At 39.0% G+C, this 19,291-nt stretch overlaps 1 protein-coding gene across 3 annotated transcripts in view; it reads right to left on the bottom strand.

Annotated features, from left to right (window-relative positions):
* Positions 1-675: 675 nt before the first annotated feature.
* samd12 (sterile alpha motif domain containing 12) overlaps positions 676-19,291 on the bottom strand; it is a 132,895-nt gene continuing 114,279 nt past the window's right edge. For all 3 annotated transcript variants that reach the window (XM_039660801.2, XM_039660743.2, XM_089122937.1), the window contains one exon: positions 676-3,350. In XM_039660801.2, the coding sequence (XP_039516735.1) occupies positions 3,328-3,350 (23 nt within the window). In that variant the 3' untranslated portion in view covers positions 676-3,327. The remainder of the gene's footprint in view (positions 3,351-19,291) is intronic.

Raw genomic sequence — 19,291 nt, 5'->3', positions numbered from 1 at the left:
GCCTGCTCACTTTTTTCCATTCATTTCTCCCATAGGGATTCAACAAAAAAATCTCCAATAATGCTAATGAATCAAGCTCTCAGGAGAATCATAACATTAATAACTTTGATTTGAAGCAAAAAAAGGACAAAAAGAGAAAAGGACAAGACTGTGTACGCTTTAGTGAGGGAAAGAATTACAATCCCATGAAGCAGTGCGAATGAAATATTCTAATTAAAAACAATTGGGAAATATGTACAAAATGTACTTTAAGTTTATTGCAAAATATACATATTTAATACAAATAATCGTAGGAAAATCAACTGGATTAAGTCATTCGCAGTGCTTCATGGGAGTGGGTGGAGCTAAAGAGCTCTTTTTCCATCACGACTCTCTGATTGGTTGAATATTCTGTACAGCATTATGGGTAAGGTAGTTTTCAGGAATTCTGCTGTTAACCCTATTGGTTTAAAGATATTAAGCTGATGCCATCGATTAACAACCTCGTTGCTCACATTAGGTCTTTCAGTAAAGGTTTACAAGTTGTTGTTAAAAATCTATTTCCTTATAAGTTTTTAACTTCTAGAACCGACTGTCTCACTTAAATAAAGACACACATGATCATCTAATATAAAGCTATTGGTTAAGCATCTTATTCACATAGTTCTTATGTTCAATAAGACACAAAGAAAAGCCTTGTTATATTAATATGTTTATTTGAATATTAACATGTTCATATTGAGTAGGCACACTATATGGAAAGAAAGGGCTCTGATAGTTTAGTCTGCATGCCTGCTGAATTAAAAACATGAACAAGAACAATAGAAAACATGCTCCCATAATGTCAAAAATAATTTACGGGTGTAAATAATATTATTCAGATTAATGCAAACAGCTTTATGCATTTACATGGGTGTGTGTAAGTGAATATAGTGAATGCATCAATATAGCAATACCGCAAGAAAATAAACATATACTTCTGTTAGCGTATCCATGAGTAGTTTGTGCATTTGAGGCTAACGTTCACTTGATTTGTGTGCATCTTGTTCAGAGCCGATAAAAGCTAAAGTCAACAACTTCAGTGCATAATAATCCACTAAATTCAGCTGTTCGATGTGTTTATATTATTTCAGAAAAAAAACTAGAGGGAAGCGCATCTAACATCAGTCTGATTCTCTTCCCGGAGTCTATGGATCTAAAGGCAAACCTCGCTAATAAAAGAGCAGGAAGGGAATGTCTATTCATTAATTATCCTTCGATATTTGTGCATTAGTTTTTGTTTTTCTAAGCGTCTTGAAGATCAAAAAGGATTCTTAGTGTTTGCCTTTTTTGTTACTTGAAGACTCTGAGAACGACTGAATCACTTTTTTTTTATCCTAACATCAAAATTCATTATATATATTTTAAAGTAAGTCTTTTTTATGTGATTATCAAAGAGTTTTACTATATTGTACAGCCCTCGTATATGCTATAAAATGTGATTAAAAAAAATAATAAAATTAATAATTCCTATTCTAGTAAATAACAAAAACGCCCTATAAGGTGAACGAATCGACAGTATGATGCTATTGAGTTTTTGTTGAATTGACTCTCAAAGTTCAAATCAAAAACATCTCACATCTCATAATCTAATCCACACGAGTTGCTCGTTTAATTTTGTGGCTCATCAAGACAAACTCACTTTGAACCACACTGATATCTATACCAGTTTAGCAGCTACAAAACCAATGATCATTTCGGTTTCCATCCTCTCAGCCCTTCACAAGTTCTTCACAAGCCCTCTCGAAGGAAAAGGCCCCACAAAGGCATGAAATGGTAGCTAGTTTTTAATTGGAACATGCTTTTCCCCAGATTCCCAGTATTGACTCCATCCTGTGAGCCAGACAAGAGCCAATATGAGACGTAATCGACGAGGTCTAATCGATACCACTCAATTTTTTGGATCTTGAATGCGTCTTGTAAGATAGACCTTCCATCATAGGCATGGCCGGACAGCGTGTAACCTATTACTGTAGCCCTCAAAACATCTCTGGTTAATCAATGTCGGGTCTTCGCTGTCATGGATCGGTGTTTGCGACCGCGTCGAGGCCTTTGAGGAAGGTGTGTGATATTGCGGAGTCATGCTACAATCCAGGCAAGTCTCTTAGTGTTGAGAAGTCTTGTTGATGCCTGAGGCTCTTGTTTGATACAAAGGTGACAATGATCAAAGGGTACAAAGACAGTTCGTTTGATTCAGAACTTTCATGTGCTTCCAGGTTAAAAAGGTAACAGTGAATGGCCATGTCGTATTAACAGTGATGCCTTTGTGAGGATCTCTATTCAAAAAGATACAGTGAATGGGACATTTTTCTCCAAAATAATGCTCAGTCTCGCTTGTACACATTTCAATAATGCCTACAAGTACATTTTCTTCCTTTCATTGTCTTTCCCAATGGCAGGATGAGACTTCACAGAGTCATATCGTCTATTTTTCTTCTTCTTTCTCGTTTCTCCATTTCACAGCTTCGAGCTCAGTTGCTTCATCCTTCCTTCTAATTGAATTCGACCATGAGTCAAACCCAGGATTGGCTCCAGATCAAGAGATGAGGGTATAATGCATTTGGTCCGGCGATGAAAGAAGGATTTGGGGTGAAGCGCAGATCCCTGTCGAAGGGTGGGCTTGTCTTTTTAAGAGACCTGGTCACAGTCACAGTGCACTTCAGTCGGCGGAATTCGTAATCACGGGCTCTTGCTTTTGATGGATGACGAGGGAATTCAAGCTCAGGGACATACAGAGACAAAGAGACAACTAACCAAGCAAGTCGACCAGACGTCTTACATTATACTAAGAGACGGCAGACACAAGAGAGAGAGAGAGAGAGAGGAAGAGACAAGAAGTATTCAGACGTGCAAAGGGTGGAGTCCTCATGTCACTTTTGTATAGGTTTACATGTGAAGAGATAGAGAGAAAGATAGCTTGTTTAGGCATATAGACAGACAGACAGACAGACAGATAGATAGATAGATAGATAGATAGACAGACAGACAGATAGATGACAGACAGAAAGACAGGTAGATAGGTTTGCTAACAGGCTGTGCGCTGGCAGGAATAGAAGTTAAAGTGCTACACTTCAGAATTACAACAAACCACACAATTCAGCATCAAGTCTTTCACATCGTCCAAAAGTGAACATCAACAGTCCAGACGATTGTTCGAGGTTGTGTTTGCTGTAAAGAGCCACTGAAGCTCAGTTTCGATCAGTGGGAGGTATAGATCCGCTGGATAGAGAGTAAGGAAGACAGCAGGGGCTGAACGTGGACGGTATGGAAGATGGACCGGGAACGCAGGATCTCCGGGGAACGCTCGAGTTACGGCGAACTCTCCAGAGAGGCTGAAAACACAGAACAGAGAAAAGACAAAAGTAAGAGAGGAACGCAAACACAAACAACAGAGAGGAATTAATAAAGAGAAATTAAAGAGGAGATACTGAGAATGAGATAAATAAGATATCTTTAATGCAATACTTGGCCAAAAATATGTGGACATCCCATTTAATGAACAGGTTTGGCTGGACTCCATAATTCAGTGAAGAAAAAAACAGAGGCTCTGTTCAGTTCCTGACACAGCGAGGTCAATGGAGAAATGATTTATAGTGCCTCGGGTAAAGAACTTGTCTGGCCTGCATAAAAGCCACCAGCTGGACATGAAAAAGTTGGGTGCTGGCTGGGCTTTACTAAGAAAAGAAAGTGAAGCCACCACACCGTCTGATTTCAATGTGTTAACGTTACCTAATTAGTCTTGTTTTTTTTCTTACAATGCAAACGTCCTTATCAAGGCTTGACATGAACTTTATTTGCTCCCCAGCCATTTGGCTAGTGGTTCTCCAGAGTTATAAGCCACTCAGCATTTTTATTGGCCACAATTTTAACATCTATACCATGGGGAAAAAACTGCCATATAGATATTTTTAATAGTTTCTCATAATTCGACAGCAGGTTTATTAGGCTGCTGTCACTTTAAATGCTGACGCACAGATCCATTACGCTGTTACCATAGACTGTAAAAAATATGGACGTAGTGTCCGTTACGTCACCCATAGGTTTCTGAAGAGCGTTTTTGAAGACTAAAGTGGGCGGGGCCGGCCGTCGCCATCTTGGCAGTGCGTCACCTCTCGTCACTACCGGATAAATTAAAATGGGCAAAGAGGCGGGACGCGGGTGGAGCTGAGGTGCTAATGCTATGCTACTGCCGCTGAATTGACAGCTGATTGAAAAAGTAAAGCCAATGGTTAAAGTTCATGTTTTGCCCTTCGAAATATTATAATAGTTAAGACGCAACTAAAAGTGAGACTATTTACTTTTTTATCAACTTTATTAATCTCACAAGGGGCAATTAGTTAAGAGCATGTATACAAATACATTAACACAGATCACACACATTTCTCACAACATACAAGCAGTCAACTATGTGCATCGTGATGCATTATTATTCTGCTAGTTAAAATGTATTAATTACTTACAATATTGCTCTAAGCTTGTGCATGTGACAGTGATTCAAGGCAAGCACATGTCAGTCGGCATCTCACGTCAAGTTCGTAAAGAGCTTTAATTCAGTCCATTTTACAATCTGATTTTGGCCACCTCTCAGTTTCTCAGATGGGTAAAACCAAAGATATTACTTCAGAACTTCAAGTAAATGAACTAGAAATCCACGCTCATTCAAGGGTGTGCATCTATTGCATGGACGGAGAGAATGCACTGAAATCATCAGACATCCATTAGTGCATGCGAGGGAAACAGCTGGAAATACAGCACTGGTTGTTCTCTCCATACTCAACATGACGGAATCCAACGGCGCCGTGCACGGGCGAAGGTATAATACATGTATTAAATTGTATGAAATAATCCCGGAAAAGCACAAACACAGCTGAGGGTGACGCTAACAGACAGCAGACAAACGACTAGCAGTGAAAGCGGCCGCAAGAATCCACCTGTCACTCAAGTGGCCACGCCCTTAATTATGCAGAACTTTAAGGCTTAAATATAATTTAAACAGATGAGTTGTAAAAAAATTCACCCCCCTCACAGTTGTCATGAAGGGAAAAATGAGCTCTATAGACCAAAGCCACTTTTTGCTCCAGGCTGTAAACATGTTTTTTTTCTGCTGTAAAGTTGGGCATTTTAACATGGGGGAGATACAGATTTGACTCGCTTCTGCAGCCTGCCTCAAGCGGCCACTCGATAAATCGCAGTTTAATTCACTTCCGTGTTGGCTTCAAGAGAGAGACGGGGAGGTTGCCGCTTGGCTGTTACACATGCGCTTTCTTTCTCAACTGTTTACGCTCATTTTAAAATAACTGACTCTTTATGTGAATACATTTTGACATTATTTTATGTGTATTTAAGCGCAATAAGCAGTGAAAAATAACTTATTTTAGTCCTGAGAGGCGGCTTTATGTGCGCATACTTTTCACAAAATCTGTGGGAATGAGTAAAATGATGCGTAATACATGCAATCCCGTGGCGAAATTCAAGCCCTGTGACACCAACAATATTCATCCGGAGTGAATAAAAAGGGTGAGTGAGTGGAGGTGGGTTTGTGTCACTCGCATATCAGCGCCATTTGCTTTGATTATGTTTTCTTTCTATTAATAAACGACACACGCATTCGTGTGCTCAAAGTGAGAAGTTTTCTGTTGCAATTTACTGCAATTTCCTGCAGTAAATTTACTGCAAAACACCTGCTTATGTTATTTTCGAAATTTTGCTCTCGGGGTCCCCCTACAGTTGGGAAACAATATTGTCTTCTACTACTGTCGTAAAATCTGTCATGGTTACACTAGGGAATACACATGTGCATTTGTTGACAAGCGATACCCCCGAACTCTGCAGAAGGAAGGAGTTCTCACATCTTGGGCAGACTCCAGTGTTGAGTGTGAAATGTCTTCATTCCAGGTACATTGGCATATATTTCTAGCCTGGCTGCGCCCTCCTACGCACTTCCGCTCAATTTCATTTTACTTCTGTACTACGTCTGGGATCGCTCCATATCCTTAGGTTTCCAGAAACCATTTTTTTGTAGGACCAATCAGCGAATAGAGGGAGTGGCTGAGAAAGATGACGTTGATGTAAGCGCGTCAGTTTCAATTCAGTAATGGCAGCGGAGAAAGACGTGAGAAAAGCTATTCGGTCCGTTGTTGGAAAAGAAACTGCCGAATATACATTGTTATCGTCTAACCTCTTGTTGCACAACTGAGGACCAAGTGAAGGAGGCAGAAAGTTTGGAAGTTTGTGCTGGGCAGTTCGTGCACGATGACCGTGACATTTTGGACGGACGGTTTAGCCTGGTGTTCGTGGTGTTCAGAAGCCCCGAGTCCTGGCTGCTAAACTATTGTTGAAGATCCGCTCAGGAGTCATGTCAGTAGCTCATATTCCCAACTGTAAATTTACTGATTCTTGTGATGAATAGAACATTTTGAGCCCCTTTGTGCACTCGTGCAGGAGGTTGGTGTGTCAGTTTTACATGTTGTAAATCATACAAATTGGTTGTGATTAAAAAAAAAAATAATTGTCATAAATAAAAATGTGAAAAACCATACTTTGAAGATATTTGATTTTCAGTTTTAGATGGCAATGGTTGATTTGTTTTACTAAAAAATAAAAATGTACAAACACATACTTTGAAGACCACAATTAAGGTAATTAAGAAACAATAAGACGTAATATGAAAAATTGTTGTTTATTACACATCTGCAGATAGAGACAGACTGATCATTCACTGTAGCTGCTACAGCATTTGCGGCAGATCAGAAACGTCCACAGCGGCGTATTTGTAATGATTAGGCACAGCTTCCACCGTTGAATGAATATTACTGTCCTTCGTGTCAAATATACATTTCGAATTAATAATTGTTCCTAGATTAACAAAACCTGCGGCGCTCGTTGACTGAAATCCTATTGTAAACATAATCCTCTGATCATTCGGACTTGTTGTTTCCAGCCATTTCGGCGCGTCACATACGTCACTCACGACACCCCGTTAGCGATTGGCTACGGCAGATCGTGAGTGACTTTGGGCAGATCCAATAGATTTGAACTTTAATAGTGAACCCGCCTAAAAGGAAGGAAACGTTTTTCAATGGAGCGGTTCCAGACTCTATGTGGAAATGAAATGAACTAGAGTCTGGTTGAACCAGGCTAATATATTTCAGCATATCTTATGAATATTGTGTCATGGGCTTTATTTTTTGCAAACTTCAAAAGATCGCGTAGCTCACGTTTACAAGTATTTCAAGTAATTCAAAATATTTTTCATGATTATTAATGTATGTTAATAAAATATTTCTTTAAATTGATTGACACGCCCAGTGATTGGTGATTTTCTAGTGCGCAAACTGCGCATGACAAATTGTAATAAAATTACTTTTAACACCACCTACTATGTGGCCTTTTTACCCTAAACTGATCATATTTTTTTAAACTCTAAGTAAATTCAGTAAAATAAAAAAAGGATTTCTCTAAGTAAATAAAAGTAAATTATGTAATCAACCCTCACTGGTCTCGGTCTCGACTCGGACTCGACCATCTCTGGTCTCGGACTCGACTTGGACTCGACTCTCTATGGACTCGGTCTTGACTTGGACTCGACTCTCTCTGGTCTCGGTCTCGACTCGGACTCGAGTGAGGTGGTCTCGACTACAACACTGATGGTACGGTCTAAATCCTGAAAATAATCAAATAAATAACGAGTTGACAACAACTCTGTCACCCAACGATTCTATCTTGTCTACAAACCACGTTTGGTCACGAAAAACCACCCAATAAAACGAACCAGAAATGACGCGAAACAGCACGTTCGTCAATACCCAGCGAAGAAGAGAAGAACACAACACAAAATGGACGTCAGACAGAAACTAGTGCTGCACACTGTTTGCGCGATGATTTGCTTTGAGAAAAAAATGCAAAAAAAGAAAACATAAGATTTAACCGGTTACCCCAACCCATGGCTTGCTATGATTGGCTGTACTCATGACATCACTGAGGTTGAGTCACGCGACGGCTCTGGATATCTAGCCTAGCATGCTAGATTTTTTCTGGGCTTGGCTACGCGTCTGAGAGGCATCTGCGAGCGTATTCGCTGCGTTGTTGGCTCTTTCATACTAACAGATTGCCGAGCGTTCATCATCCGCTAATCCCCCGCGATTTGCACGCGATAACAACCTGAACTGTCGGCGTGCTCAACGATTTGCAAATCAGGCTTAAATCAGTCTTAAAATCCTGTAGTGTGAACTTGGCTTAAGCCTAATGCAAATGTCAAATTCTGAAGTCTGAATACAGATTTATACTTTTATAAGGTATGTGCAAATCATTATTCACAATGTAGCCTAGAGTTATTCCCCTTTGTTATGTTATTTATTTATTTTTTAGTACAGTAACTTAAATGATTTAAATGATTCACTATATTGTATGCTGTGAATGGATTTAAAGATGTGAAATATTATTCCCAAACATACTGTCCCTTCAAGCAATGATGTACAATTTCTGCCAATAATCCCAGATATGTGTTTATATTGTATATTTCCAACAGAACTACACACAGAAATTGGTCTGGGGTGTTGACTGATATGCTCACACAAAAATCGCTGCAAAAGGTTTATCGTAGTTTTTGTCCGACTCCATAGACTTGACTTGGGACAAAAACCTACGAGAAAACCTGTTGGAAAGCATCTTTTGCAGCGATTTGTTTGTGTGCATAAGAATCCTAAAATTCTCAGGCTTTGCAGCATTTGTCCAAATTTCAATCTTACCCATTCTATTTCGTCAGAAGCGATCTTAAAACAGGATTTTAAGTGTAAAATACTAAACTAACCCTTTAAAATCGGGTGCTTCGTCGAGAGCGTGGCGAGATGGACACAGTTTTAAGAGTAGGCTTAATGTAAAATGTGTTTTTAGTCCTGCGTAAAATTAATACCTGGTGCAAAAGTAAACCAGATTGCCAGCCCTTTTACCAACATCAGTCCCTAAATAGAAACGAAAGCATTGATGCAAGAGCAACGTCTGAGCAACAGAACTGTCCTCCTGGGAGAAATGGGAATTAAATGGGAAGTAAACACTCAAAGCCCACGTGTAGAAAGAAACAGATGAACTGATATGTCCAGATGGAAAAGACACAGAGTGTATTAAAGATACAGAGTGCGACCGGAAAAAGAGGGAGAGAAAGAAAACACAAAATGGTGGAAAATCGATAGCAGTGACGCTATCCAGCATTCAATAGCAGAGAACCTGTCAGAATATCTCAGAGAAGCTCATCTGACCTTTAGCAGAGAAAGACCGAAAGCTGAGAGCCAAAGTACATAACTGACATGTGACATTCAGATGGAAATATGAGCATGAATTCCCCATAAAATAGCTTATGTATATGAATCATGTTGTGATATAGATTGTATTAAGCATCCACATCTCCCGGAGAGCACAAACCGTTCAAGAACACACTGCTTCTGGGTACAGAGAGCACATCTAGCATTTGAAATTCATTATCATGGGGTATCCTGACAAGCTGTCAGCGCGGCGAACACAAGCTCTCCATCCTGAACATCCCGAACGCTGATGTTGAGGAGCCGGGAGAGAGAGAGGCTCAGCACAACCCAACACCGCACGCTTTTCCTGTTTGTTTGTTGCAAATCAAGGTCAGGAATTCTCCTTCAATTTGCCAAGGACTGCTGACATGCTGAACGGAGACAGGTACATATTTAGACTCACAACGGAACACACTCACACACACACACACACACACACACTCATGTTTACATAGCTATCTAAATGGAGACATTCCATAGATGTAATAATTTTTATACTGTACAAACTGTATATTCTCACCTTTAACACTAACCTGACCCCTAAACACACCCAAAACTTTCTGCATTTAAAAAAAAAACAAAAAAAAAACATTTAATTACTATATTTTTATACCTTTACAAATGAGGGCATCCCTAAATGAGATTTTTGGAGATTTTTGTCACTACTGGGTGCAAATTTATCCCTGAAATATAGGCAAGTAGGCACAGATACACACACACACACACACACACACACACACACACTCATGTTTACAAAGCAATCTAAATGGAGACATTCCATAGACGTAATCATTTTTAATACTGTACAAATATTCTTCTTTTACACTAACCTGACTCCTAAACATACCCAAAACTTTCTGCATTTTAAAAAAAAAACACACAAAAAAAAACATTTAATTACTTTATTTTTATACCAGATTTACAAATGAGGACGTCCATAAAGGAGATTTTTTAAAAGGTTTTGGTCACTTCTGGGTGCAAATTTGTCCCCAAAATATAGTTAAGTAGGCACGCACACACACACACACACACACACACACACACACACACACACAGCCAGAGTGTGCTGCACTACAGCCTTTATGTACAGTACAGACATCTTCACTAATTGAACATGGATTTTGTGGACATTTATGCCTTTTTTTACCACATTTATGCCTTGAACATTTACCATAGTGATTCTGTTCGCACTTCATTTTACAGTATGTACTTTATTTTACAGTATGTACATGTATGTATACTTACAGTGTGCTTACCAAAGAAAGTACTGGATAATATTAGGTAAATGCAAGGGTTAACGTCATGTTTAGGTTTAGTACCAAGTTACACTCTGAAAAATGCTGGGTTGTTTGAACCCAAATTTGGGTAAAATATGGACAAACCCAAGTGGGTTAAAATGTAATCTCAAATTTTATCCCAACTTTAGCTTTCACTTTCAACTGTCATTTTTTTAATTGCATTTTTAACCCAACATTTGGGTTTGTCCATATTTTACCCAAATTTGGGTTCAAACAACCCAGCATTGTTTAGACTGTATTATCCCAGTTATTGTAATTACTAAACTAAGAACATAATATGTACATGGGGAACCGGGCTGTAAAATAAGGTGCTACCGTGATTTTATAGTACTCTTCGAAATTAAATAGAAGTAACATGTAAATATCATTGTTTGAGGACAGAATCCTCCAGTACCGTGGTCTCTGATGCCATCATTACACCACTATGGCATTTTCAACATTATTGCCAAGGTTTTTCCTTTAAGAAAAAGCACTGTGGAAGCACCATGATAATATGGACTGCATTTATATAGCGCTTTCATAGACCCAATGGCCACCAAAGCGCTTTACAATTTGCCACTCATTCACACACCGATAACCGGTTCAGGTTTAGCTCACAAATTTGTTCCCAAATTATCTTGAGAAGCCAGAATGTAAATACCAAGAATATGGAAACCATTCAGTACCATGGTGTTAGGACACTCCTGATGAAAAAAGGGGTTTAAATGTAATTTTGTATCATGCTTCTATCAAACAAAATATTTCTGCTGAAAATTATGCTGTCAACTTTGACACTGGATCACTAAGACTAGAACAATATCACAGAATCACAATAAATCAAAGGATATCCGGATTATAACAATAAAAAACGCACTACAAATGAATCATTCCCTTTTTGATTGGTTCTCTTCTCTGATTAGTTCTCACAGGCTAAATATAACAGTGGGAGAGTTACTTGAGGACTCGCTCTATCTCTCTCCATGCTGTAGTTTAAACCAAGAATGCCTTTATGAGATATTTGAACCCCAAACAAATGAACCGGATGTCCATCAACGCATCCTTCCCTTGATGTTATGCATGTCACATTGAATGGGGAAAAGATGGCATAGTTTCCCGTCTCTGAAAGATACAGTAGATCGGAATGGTGTGAGCGAGAGAGAGGAAGACTAACAGAATGCCAGGAATCCTGGAAAGCTCAAGAGTAACAGAAGTGGAGGAAACCTATGCATTCATAACAAGTTCTTACCAGTTTTACTGAATCAGAGCACAACTCCAGGATGTTCTCTCTCTCCTGCCCGAAACAAGCCTGAGACTGTGCAGCTCCACCACAACCTGACAACGCTTCCCTTTGTAGTTCGGCAGAGATGAGGTCTGATGACACGCTCAACTTCTGTTTCGGCAAACCGCCCGAGGTCATAATGCTCACACACTCTCAAGCTGGATTAGTTAATGCATTTACTCTATGCTGGTCTCCTGTCATTTTTGACTGAAAAATTTTACTTTTTTTATTTATTATTTTTATCGGTAGAAAACTTGGTAAAGGTTTTGGCACTTGCAAACACATGCAAACACAAAATCATGGACATGATTTGAACAGGTTAAAATGGTCAGTTATCGCTTTGATTTTCTCGCAGTCATAGATTAAAACGTGTTTTTGAAAATATATATATTTCATATATAAAAATGTACTATTTTTGTGCGTTTTCATAACAATAAACGTAAAATTCTCTAATTTTTTAAAGTTCACTTTAAACTTTTTTACTTCAGCAATAATCACAATGACAAAAAGTGTCATCTTTGAAAAGAGATCAAACTTAAGTCTGATTATAAATACAGCCTAAATATAATTTACCATTAAATCCCCTAAAAATCCCCTAAAATCTGTGATTTTTGACCAACACACAAAGAGCACCAGCCCCTGATCAATACATTAAGGGCCAATCCCAATTCTACCCCTTACCCCTTCACTTTCCCCTTCCCCTCCGTTTTGCGCGTCCACGTGAAGGGGTAGGGTTGTCCCAATTCTCTTTTGGTTGGAGGGGGAGGGCTAGGGTGAAGGGCCAGATAGCCCTTCAAACGAAGATTTTTCGGGAGCACACTTCAAACGAAGGGGTATGAGAAGTGTCACTGCTAACCCAGGCTGGCTGCCCAAGCGACAAAGGAGACCCATAAATTTAAGTATTTGTGGCTTTAATAAGTATTGTAACGACAAATAATGATTTGCTTTATGTTACATTCAATATTGTGTTCATATTTACAGTCAGTTTCTTCACAGAAATGTTTGTAAAAAAAAAATCGCTAAAATTACTGTAGTTTGCTAACGATAGTCCCGCATATTTTCGTCGTCTCCGTTGTTTCCTGCGAACTTCACAAGATAAATGCAAGAAAATAGCTGTAACCCACGCGACTGAGATAACTGCAGCTGTCGACGGCATCTTGGAAGTTGTGATAAACATCGGCGCATATCCTGTGACGTAGGCGCTAGCGACGACTTATAATGACGTTTAACAGAGGCGTAGTGGTGTCCCATTTCTTAGGGGAATATTTTCACCCCTACGCATTGCCACTCTGTTTCAAGGGTCAAGGGGAAGGCGAAGGGGTAGGGCTAGGGGAAAGTGAAGGGGTAAGGGGTAGAATTGGGATTGGCCATAAAGGTCCCGTATTATGCCCCTTTTCACAAGATGTAAAACAAACTGAGGGAGTTGAGGGAGCATTCCTGTGGGCGGATGTTAGTCAAAAAACTGTCCTACAGACGTCATTAAAGAAGGAAGTAGAGTGATGTAGTTCAAACGGGCTGTTAGATGTAGGCTACTTCTGTTAAATAAAATATCTTGCTTGGCATTGAACTTTGAGTTTTACAGATATTATTTATAGTCTAACAACAACATTACACACTAACTGAAGTTTGATCACGAACAACGGGACCTTTAACTCCATAATAAATGATTGGGTAACACTTTACTTGAAAGGCTGTGCATAAGACTGACATGACATAGGCTATGTCATGAATATGAAGGGTTTATGCATGTTTATGACAACTGTCATTTAGTGTCATTCGCTCAATTATGACATTTTGAATGCAAATATGACATTTTTTTCTTATGACTTTCTAAGTTGTCATAAGATTTCTTTCTTATGACAACTTGACACAAACAAATACATCATAACCTGTCAGTGTCTTTGTCATGACAACCTGACATTACTAAGACAACACAATTGTACATCTATTTTGGATAAATATCATGGATAGAGACATAGAAAAGGGCTGCACAGTTTTGCAATAAATAATAATAAATAAAATCATAAAATATTGTAATTGCAATTGAATTAGATTTGTGTGTGGCAGCTGCATTTACAATTATTATTATTAATAATAATAATAATAACAGTAATAATTATACAAATGAGCTTAAAATAATAATTTTAAGGGTTTATTGCATTAAAAACAGGCCATATGTTTAATAAATAAACAAGTGATCAATGCATAGTAAACTAAATTTTAAACATTTTAAACTCCAACATTGTTTGTGACAGTCCAATAAAGTTAAATGTATAAATAATACTCAAACCTGAAAAGTTTTGTGCCTCCCTGTTTTCATTTTATTATCATTGTACACTTGGCTTGTTTGTAACACTGTGCTACAACTACACCGCTGTGTATTGCATATTTTGAGCCTAGCTAACAGTTGCTAGGAATTGCTGGCATGTTTCAAAACGGTGCAAGACAGTGATTAAGGCAATATAAAGTTAGATTTGGAAACGTATACACCCAACTCAGAAACCGAAAAAAAAAAAACCCTGATGAAAAAATTTACTTTCATGGTGTCAAAACACTCTTTGTCCAGTATCTTCAAGAAATATAATCAAAACTTTCCACAAATTCGTGGGAGACAGTCTTCTAGCAGCAAGAGAAAAATAGCGTAAACACAACCTGCGTGACCCTGAGTAACTACGTAAAAGGTCTGTGTTACATTTAGCCCCGTGTTAGGTTGTGCCCCGACCTCTCCCATTTCTTGAAGTGCTTGAATATATTTCAGTAGGCCTAGCGGGTTTCAGTTTGAGCCGATCGGAATTTGATCAAGATGAGCTGTCCTGCTATAACAATTACTCAAAACCTTAGCAATATTAGTAGCAGTATTATACTAATGGTGGTGGGAAGTTGCTAATCTTGCGTTGGCGTGAACTCAAACGTGACATTGAATTTTTGATGAAGCCACTAAATTTAAGTGTAGAAAGGCAATTTTACATATGATGTGTTATTATCGAGATCTTTCGATTGATAGATTGTTTACTACCAGTGATCACAGCTTGACATGGGGGGGGGCATAGGATCAGGTAGCACAGAGGGCAGGGGTGTGTGTGTGGAGGGGCGGGATGAGTTTTTTAAACCTTCCCAACCGTCTCAGGCTTTCTTGACCGATTTTAAACATTGTAGACTTTTTTTTTGTTTTGTTCTTATGTTTGGATTGATTATTTGGATTTGTACCCCTGCCTGGATGACTATTTTGGATTTTGGATTGCCCTTATATTAATCAAACTACTGCAAAATGGATTCTCTGCACTCTGTGTGTGATTTGTGACACATATTGGATGAAGGCATGATTGTGAAGGTGTCATGTCAGTCTTATGCACACCCCTTCAAGTAAAGTGTTACCAAGGATTTTCCCACAGACTTAAAGCCTGCAATGCCGTAAAGATCCATCAATCATTTATTAAATAATAACATGATCACTTCATCCTCAAATAGTCATCTGGGTTTCATTTCCAAGAGACTCGCATCTGATGAATGTATGTCATGCGTGACCAGTGAAACTAACGCAGCATCTGTTCTGTTCACACGTGTGTATTTCCGTCCACAGGTCCCATCTGTCACACTGTACCCTGTATACTTCAGTCTGCAAGGGGAAACACGAACACACTCCCACATTTAAAGTACGCACAACACACTCAATGCCTTCTTCCTTGCTCTCTGCAAGACTTAAATAGGTCGTCCTGTTCTGCCGCGGCGTACACGCTTATTCTTCTCTCTGCCCTGATTTCCAACAACAAACAAAAGATCGCTGTACCTGAGGTGAAATAAATGGCTCTATTTATGTAGGCATTTGCTCCGTTGTATCTCATGCCTTCACTCCTCTCTCCTCACAACAGCATCTTTACAGTGAAGGCTGGAGAACGATGAACAAAAGAGACTTTAAAGAACCTCCTTAATTCTTCATGACAGATTTAACAAGGTGCTGGAAATATTCCGATTTTGGTCCATATTGACATGAAAGCATCTCTCAGAGTCTCCAGATTTGTCAGATCTCCCCTTCCAGCTGAATTTAATTTCTTGTACCATTTATACGCCAAAAATAGTTTTTGTTTGCAAATGATGCACACTGTAAACCCCTTGGGTAGGATTAGGGTCGTGGAGTGTGTGTGTATTACACGCGTAAACTGCGTATCATATGCATGCAAAAACTATTTTTTAGTTTTTAGAAATCAAATTTGTGCTATACACACTTACATGAGGTTGTTTTTGCAAAACCGTAGGTGTAACGGAGGCCAGCTAGTAGTTGCTGTGCAAATAAACCTCACTCCTCAATCTATAGGCGCTCTGGCGACAGACGCTAAGGGCTGCAGTCTTTAGCCTTGTTGTTAGAGCACCCGACTCTCATGCCAGAGACCCAGGTTCAAGGCCCGCTCGGAGCTACTGTAGGGTGTCAGTAGGACATTAAAGCCTTGTTCACACTCTGTGGTTGTAAAACGTAGGGCTGAAGTAGAGTTGCCACCTTCAGTGAGGCAAAATAAGGGACACCCATACACGAGATGAATAAATAATTAAATGAAATAATAACAAAAAATGTGTCAAGGGTATGGAACTGGTTATTTCAACATGACGACTTGACAGCTCAACAATAAACCACGAGAAAACATGACATCAAGTATGTGAGCTTGCAACAAAAAAACATTTTATATTATTATTTTACATTTTATAATTTTACTTATATATATATATATATATATATATACAGATATGACCATAATTTAGTATGCATATATGATTAATATTTAATAATACCAATTAAAATGTATTCATTAATCTGTTTAATAACATTAACAAATATAGTTACCTTTCTACCAAGCTCTGACAAATGTATGGAATACCATATTAATATTATATATTTATTTTTCAAAGTAAAAACAACAAAACAATAGGCCTATGTTCTCTAGACTCGTCACTATGGGAAAAAAAGACACTAAAATGCATTCTTGCGCAAATTGACTACTCGACTTCTTGTAAAATTGATTTTATTATAATTATTATTAGTATTATCTATAGGCTACTGTAAAATCCTCATTTATTTATTCAACTATGTGTGGGTCTATGTAAAATTATGTCTGTTGATATGACTGTTTGTATTATTGCTAAGAAAATCTATCTATGTATTTATTTATGTATTCAGACATATTGTTAATTCTATAGTAGCCTAGTAAAGGATAAAATTCTCTAGGTTTGTTAAGCATAAGTTATTTTCTACACAACATGTACATTTTTATTATTAAATATGTATTAAATATATCTCTCTCTTATTTCTTATTATAACTTATTTAGGCTACTCATTGTCACTGACACTTTCCAGCCAAGTGTTTGTTTCCTCCCACTCTGGTCATTACTTTTGCACCCACTTTCGTTTCAGAGGTGGATGCATAGGCAAGACCCGCCCTCTTCTGACTCTGATTAGCCCTGAACCTGATGGTATATTAAACAAACCAATCAAACCAACAATGGCAGCGAGTATTACCCAATCAAGGGTAGAATAGGACGAGTCTTCACAGAATGCGGGTGGCATGATTTGCATGGGATCATGCGTTCGGAAATACGGGACAAACCGCGTTCCGTATTGATTCAAAACGGGACGCGCTGTTTACTTCACAAATACGGGACGATTCCGTATTTTAAGGGACGGGTGGCAACCCTAGGCTGAAGTGTGTGGTTCAAACTACATGGCTTGCTCTCTGTGAGTTGTTGAGCTGTTCACACCACGTGATTGATCCGCAACAGGAGGTAACGCACTACACGAGTTGATTCCATCTTGTCTACATACCACGTTTTGTCACGAACAATCACACGATAAAACGAATCGGAAATGACGTGAAACAGCACTTACGCCAAAACCCATGCCTTGCTCTGATTGGCTGTAGCTCATGACATCACTGAGGTTGAGTCACACCACAGCTCTCTGGATATCTAGCATGCTAGATATTTTTCTGGGCTCGGCGACAAGTCTGTAAGCGTCTTTGATGCGTTGTTGACTCTTTCATACTAACAGATTGGTGAGCGTTCATCGTCCGCGATTTGCAAACGATAACACCCTGACCTATCGGCGAGCTCAACGTTGCAAATCGGGCTTAAAATCATGTAGTGTGAACTAGGCTTTACACATTTCCAAACAGTCCTTTTGGCATTCATTTTAATAATCCACAACGTATTCTCATCCTCGGATGTCATATAGTAACGCTTTTGACATTGCCTCTAAATCCAACGCACATGGCACCCATTAGCGTCAATATAACACGCTTCAGTTAAGGGTAGGTTTAGGTCTGGGGTTACACCACGAGGAGGCACTTTCTGACCCATATATATCTGCATCTCATATTGACGCTAAAGGGTGCCATGTGCATCGGATGTAGACGCAATGTCAAAAGTGTCATCTATAGGACGCCTTGGGGATGAGAACGGGCTGGAATCCAGTGAGAGTTTGATATGCTCAAGGAGTCTGACAATAGCTGGTGTGATCTGATCTCCAATCATCAAGTCTTTCTGTGATTACATGAAGACTAAATCCAGAAGAACTGAGGAAAAGTCTCCAAGACGTGCTATAGATTGGGCTGGATTTTGCACAGTAATACATTAACACTTCTCAAAAGTTTTACTAAGAGTCCACAACTTTTCCAAAGACCTACAGTACATTTTTCACTCGGGCTGCTGTGTCAGTTATGGCCGCTCGCCCTCACCTGACATTGATAAATACCCAAGGACCCTCGCACACATGAGAATACAGTCTCCCGTCCATCGTTAACCTTGTAAAAGCAGCCTTCCACTGATGATTAACAGCATGCCATTATGTGCTATTAGATTTCATTAGCAGAGGCTGAATCTTACACAGAATACAACAAACTCTCTGACAGAGGCGCAACAGCCACCAAAGAACCGTCAGTGCTCAAAGTTACAAAAGTTGCACTGATTATGCAACGCATGATGTGTTGTCTTCAGTGCAAACACCTTCACACTGCCTATGGAAAGTAGTTGGTGCATTTTATTGATCATGGCATGCATAATTTGTCAAATGATGGAAAACAGCACTAGAACGGCTCACATGTTTAGATTATTGAGTAAATTGGGTCATAAAACAATGCAACAGTGCTATCGGGCGCATTTGTAGAGAATCCCCTCATCTGTCACTGTGTGCTGGCGCCATTGCAATGGCATTTGTTTAATATTTAATCAATTAACTTCAATTGTTCTTTTGCGATTTGTGTTTATAGTGGCATTGACATGAGAGGGAATAAAACAACACGGCTAATTTAAAATGAGAACGATGACACGGGAAGCCTGAGAGATGAGCAGAGCTGAGATTGGGACTCTTCAGCTCTTACTGCATTTATACTTCAGCTTAAAAATAGCCCTGTGATCATTTATTTAGCCCGTCTGCATTG

This window comes from Pimephales promelas, chromosome 18, assembly GCF_988280905.1.
Source record: "Pimephales promelas chromosome 18, fPimPro1.hap1.1, whole genome shotgun sequence".
NCBI classification, from domain to species: Eukaryota; Metazoa; Chordata; class Actinopteri; order Cypriniformes; family Leuciscidae; genus Pimephales; species Pimephales promelas.
This window is presented reverse-complemented; position numbering and strand designations above follow the sequence as displayed.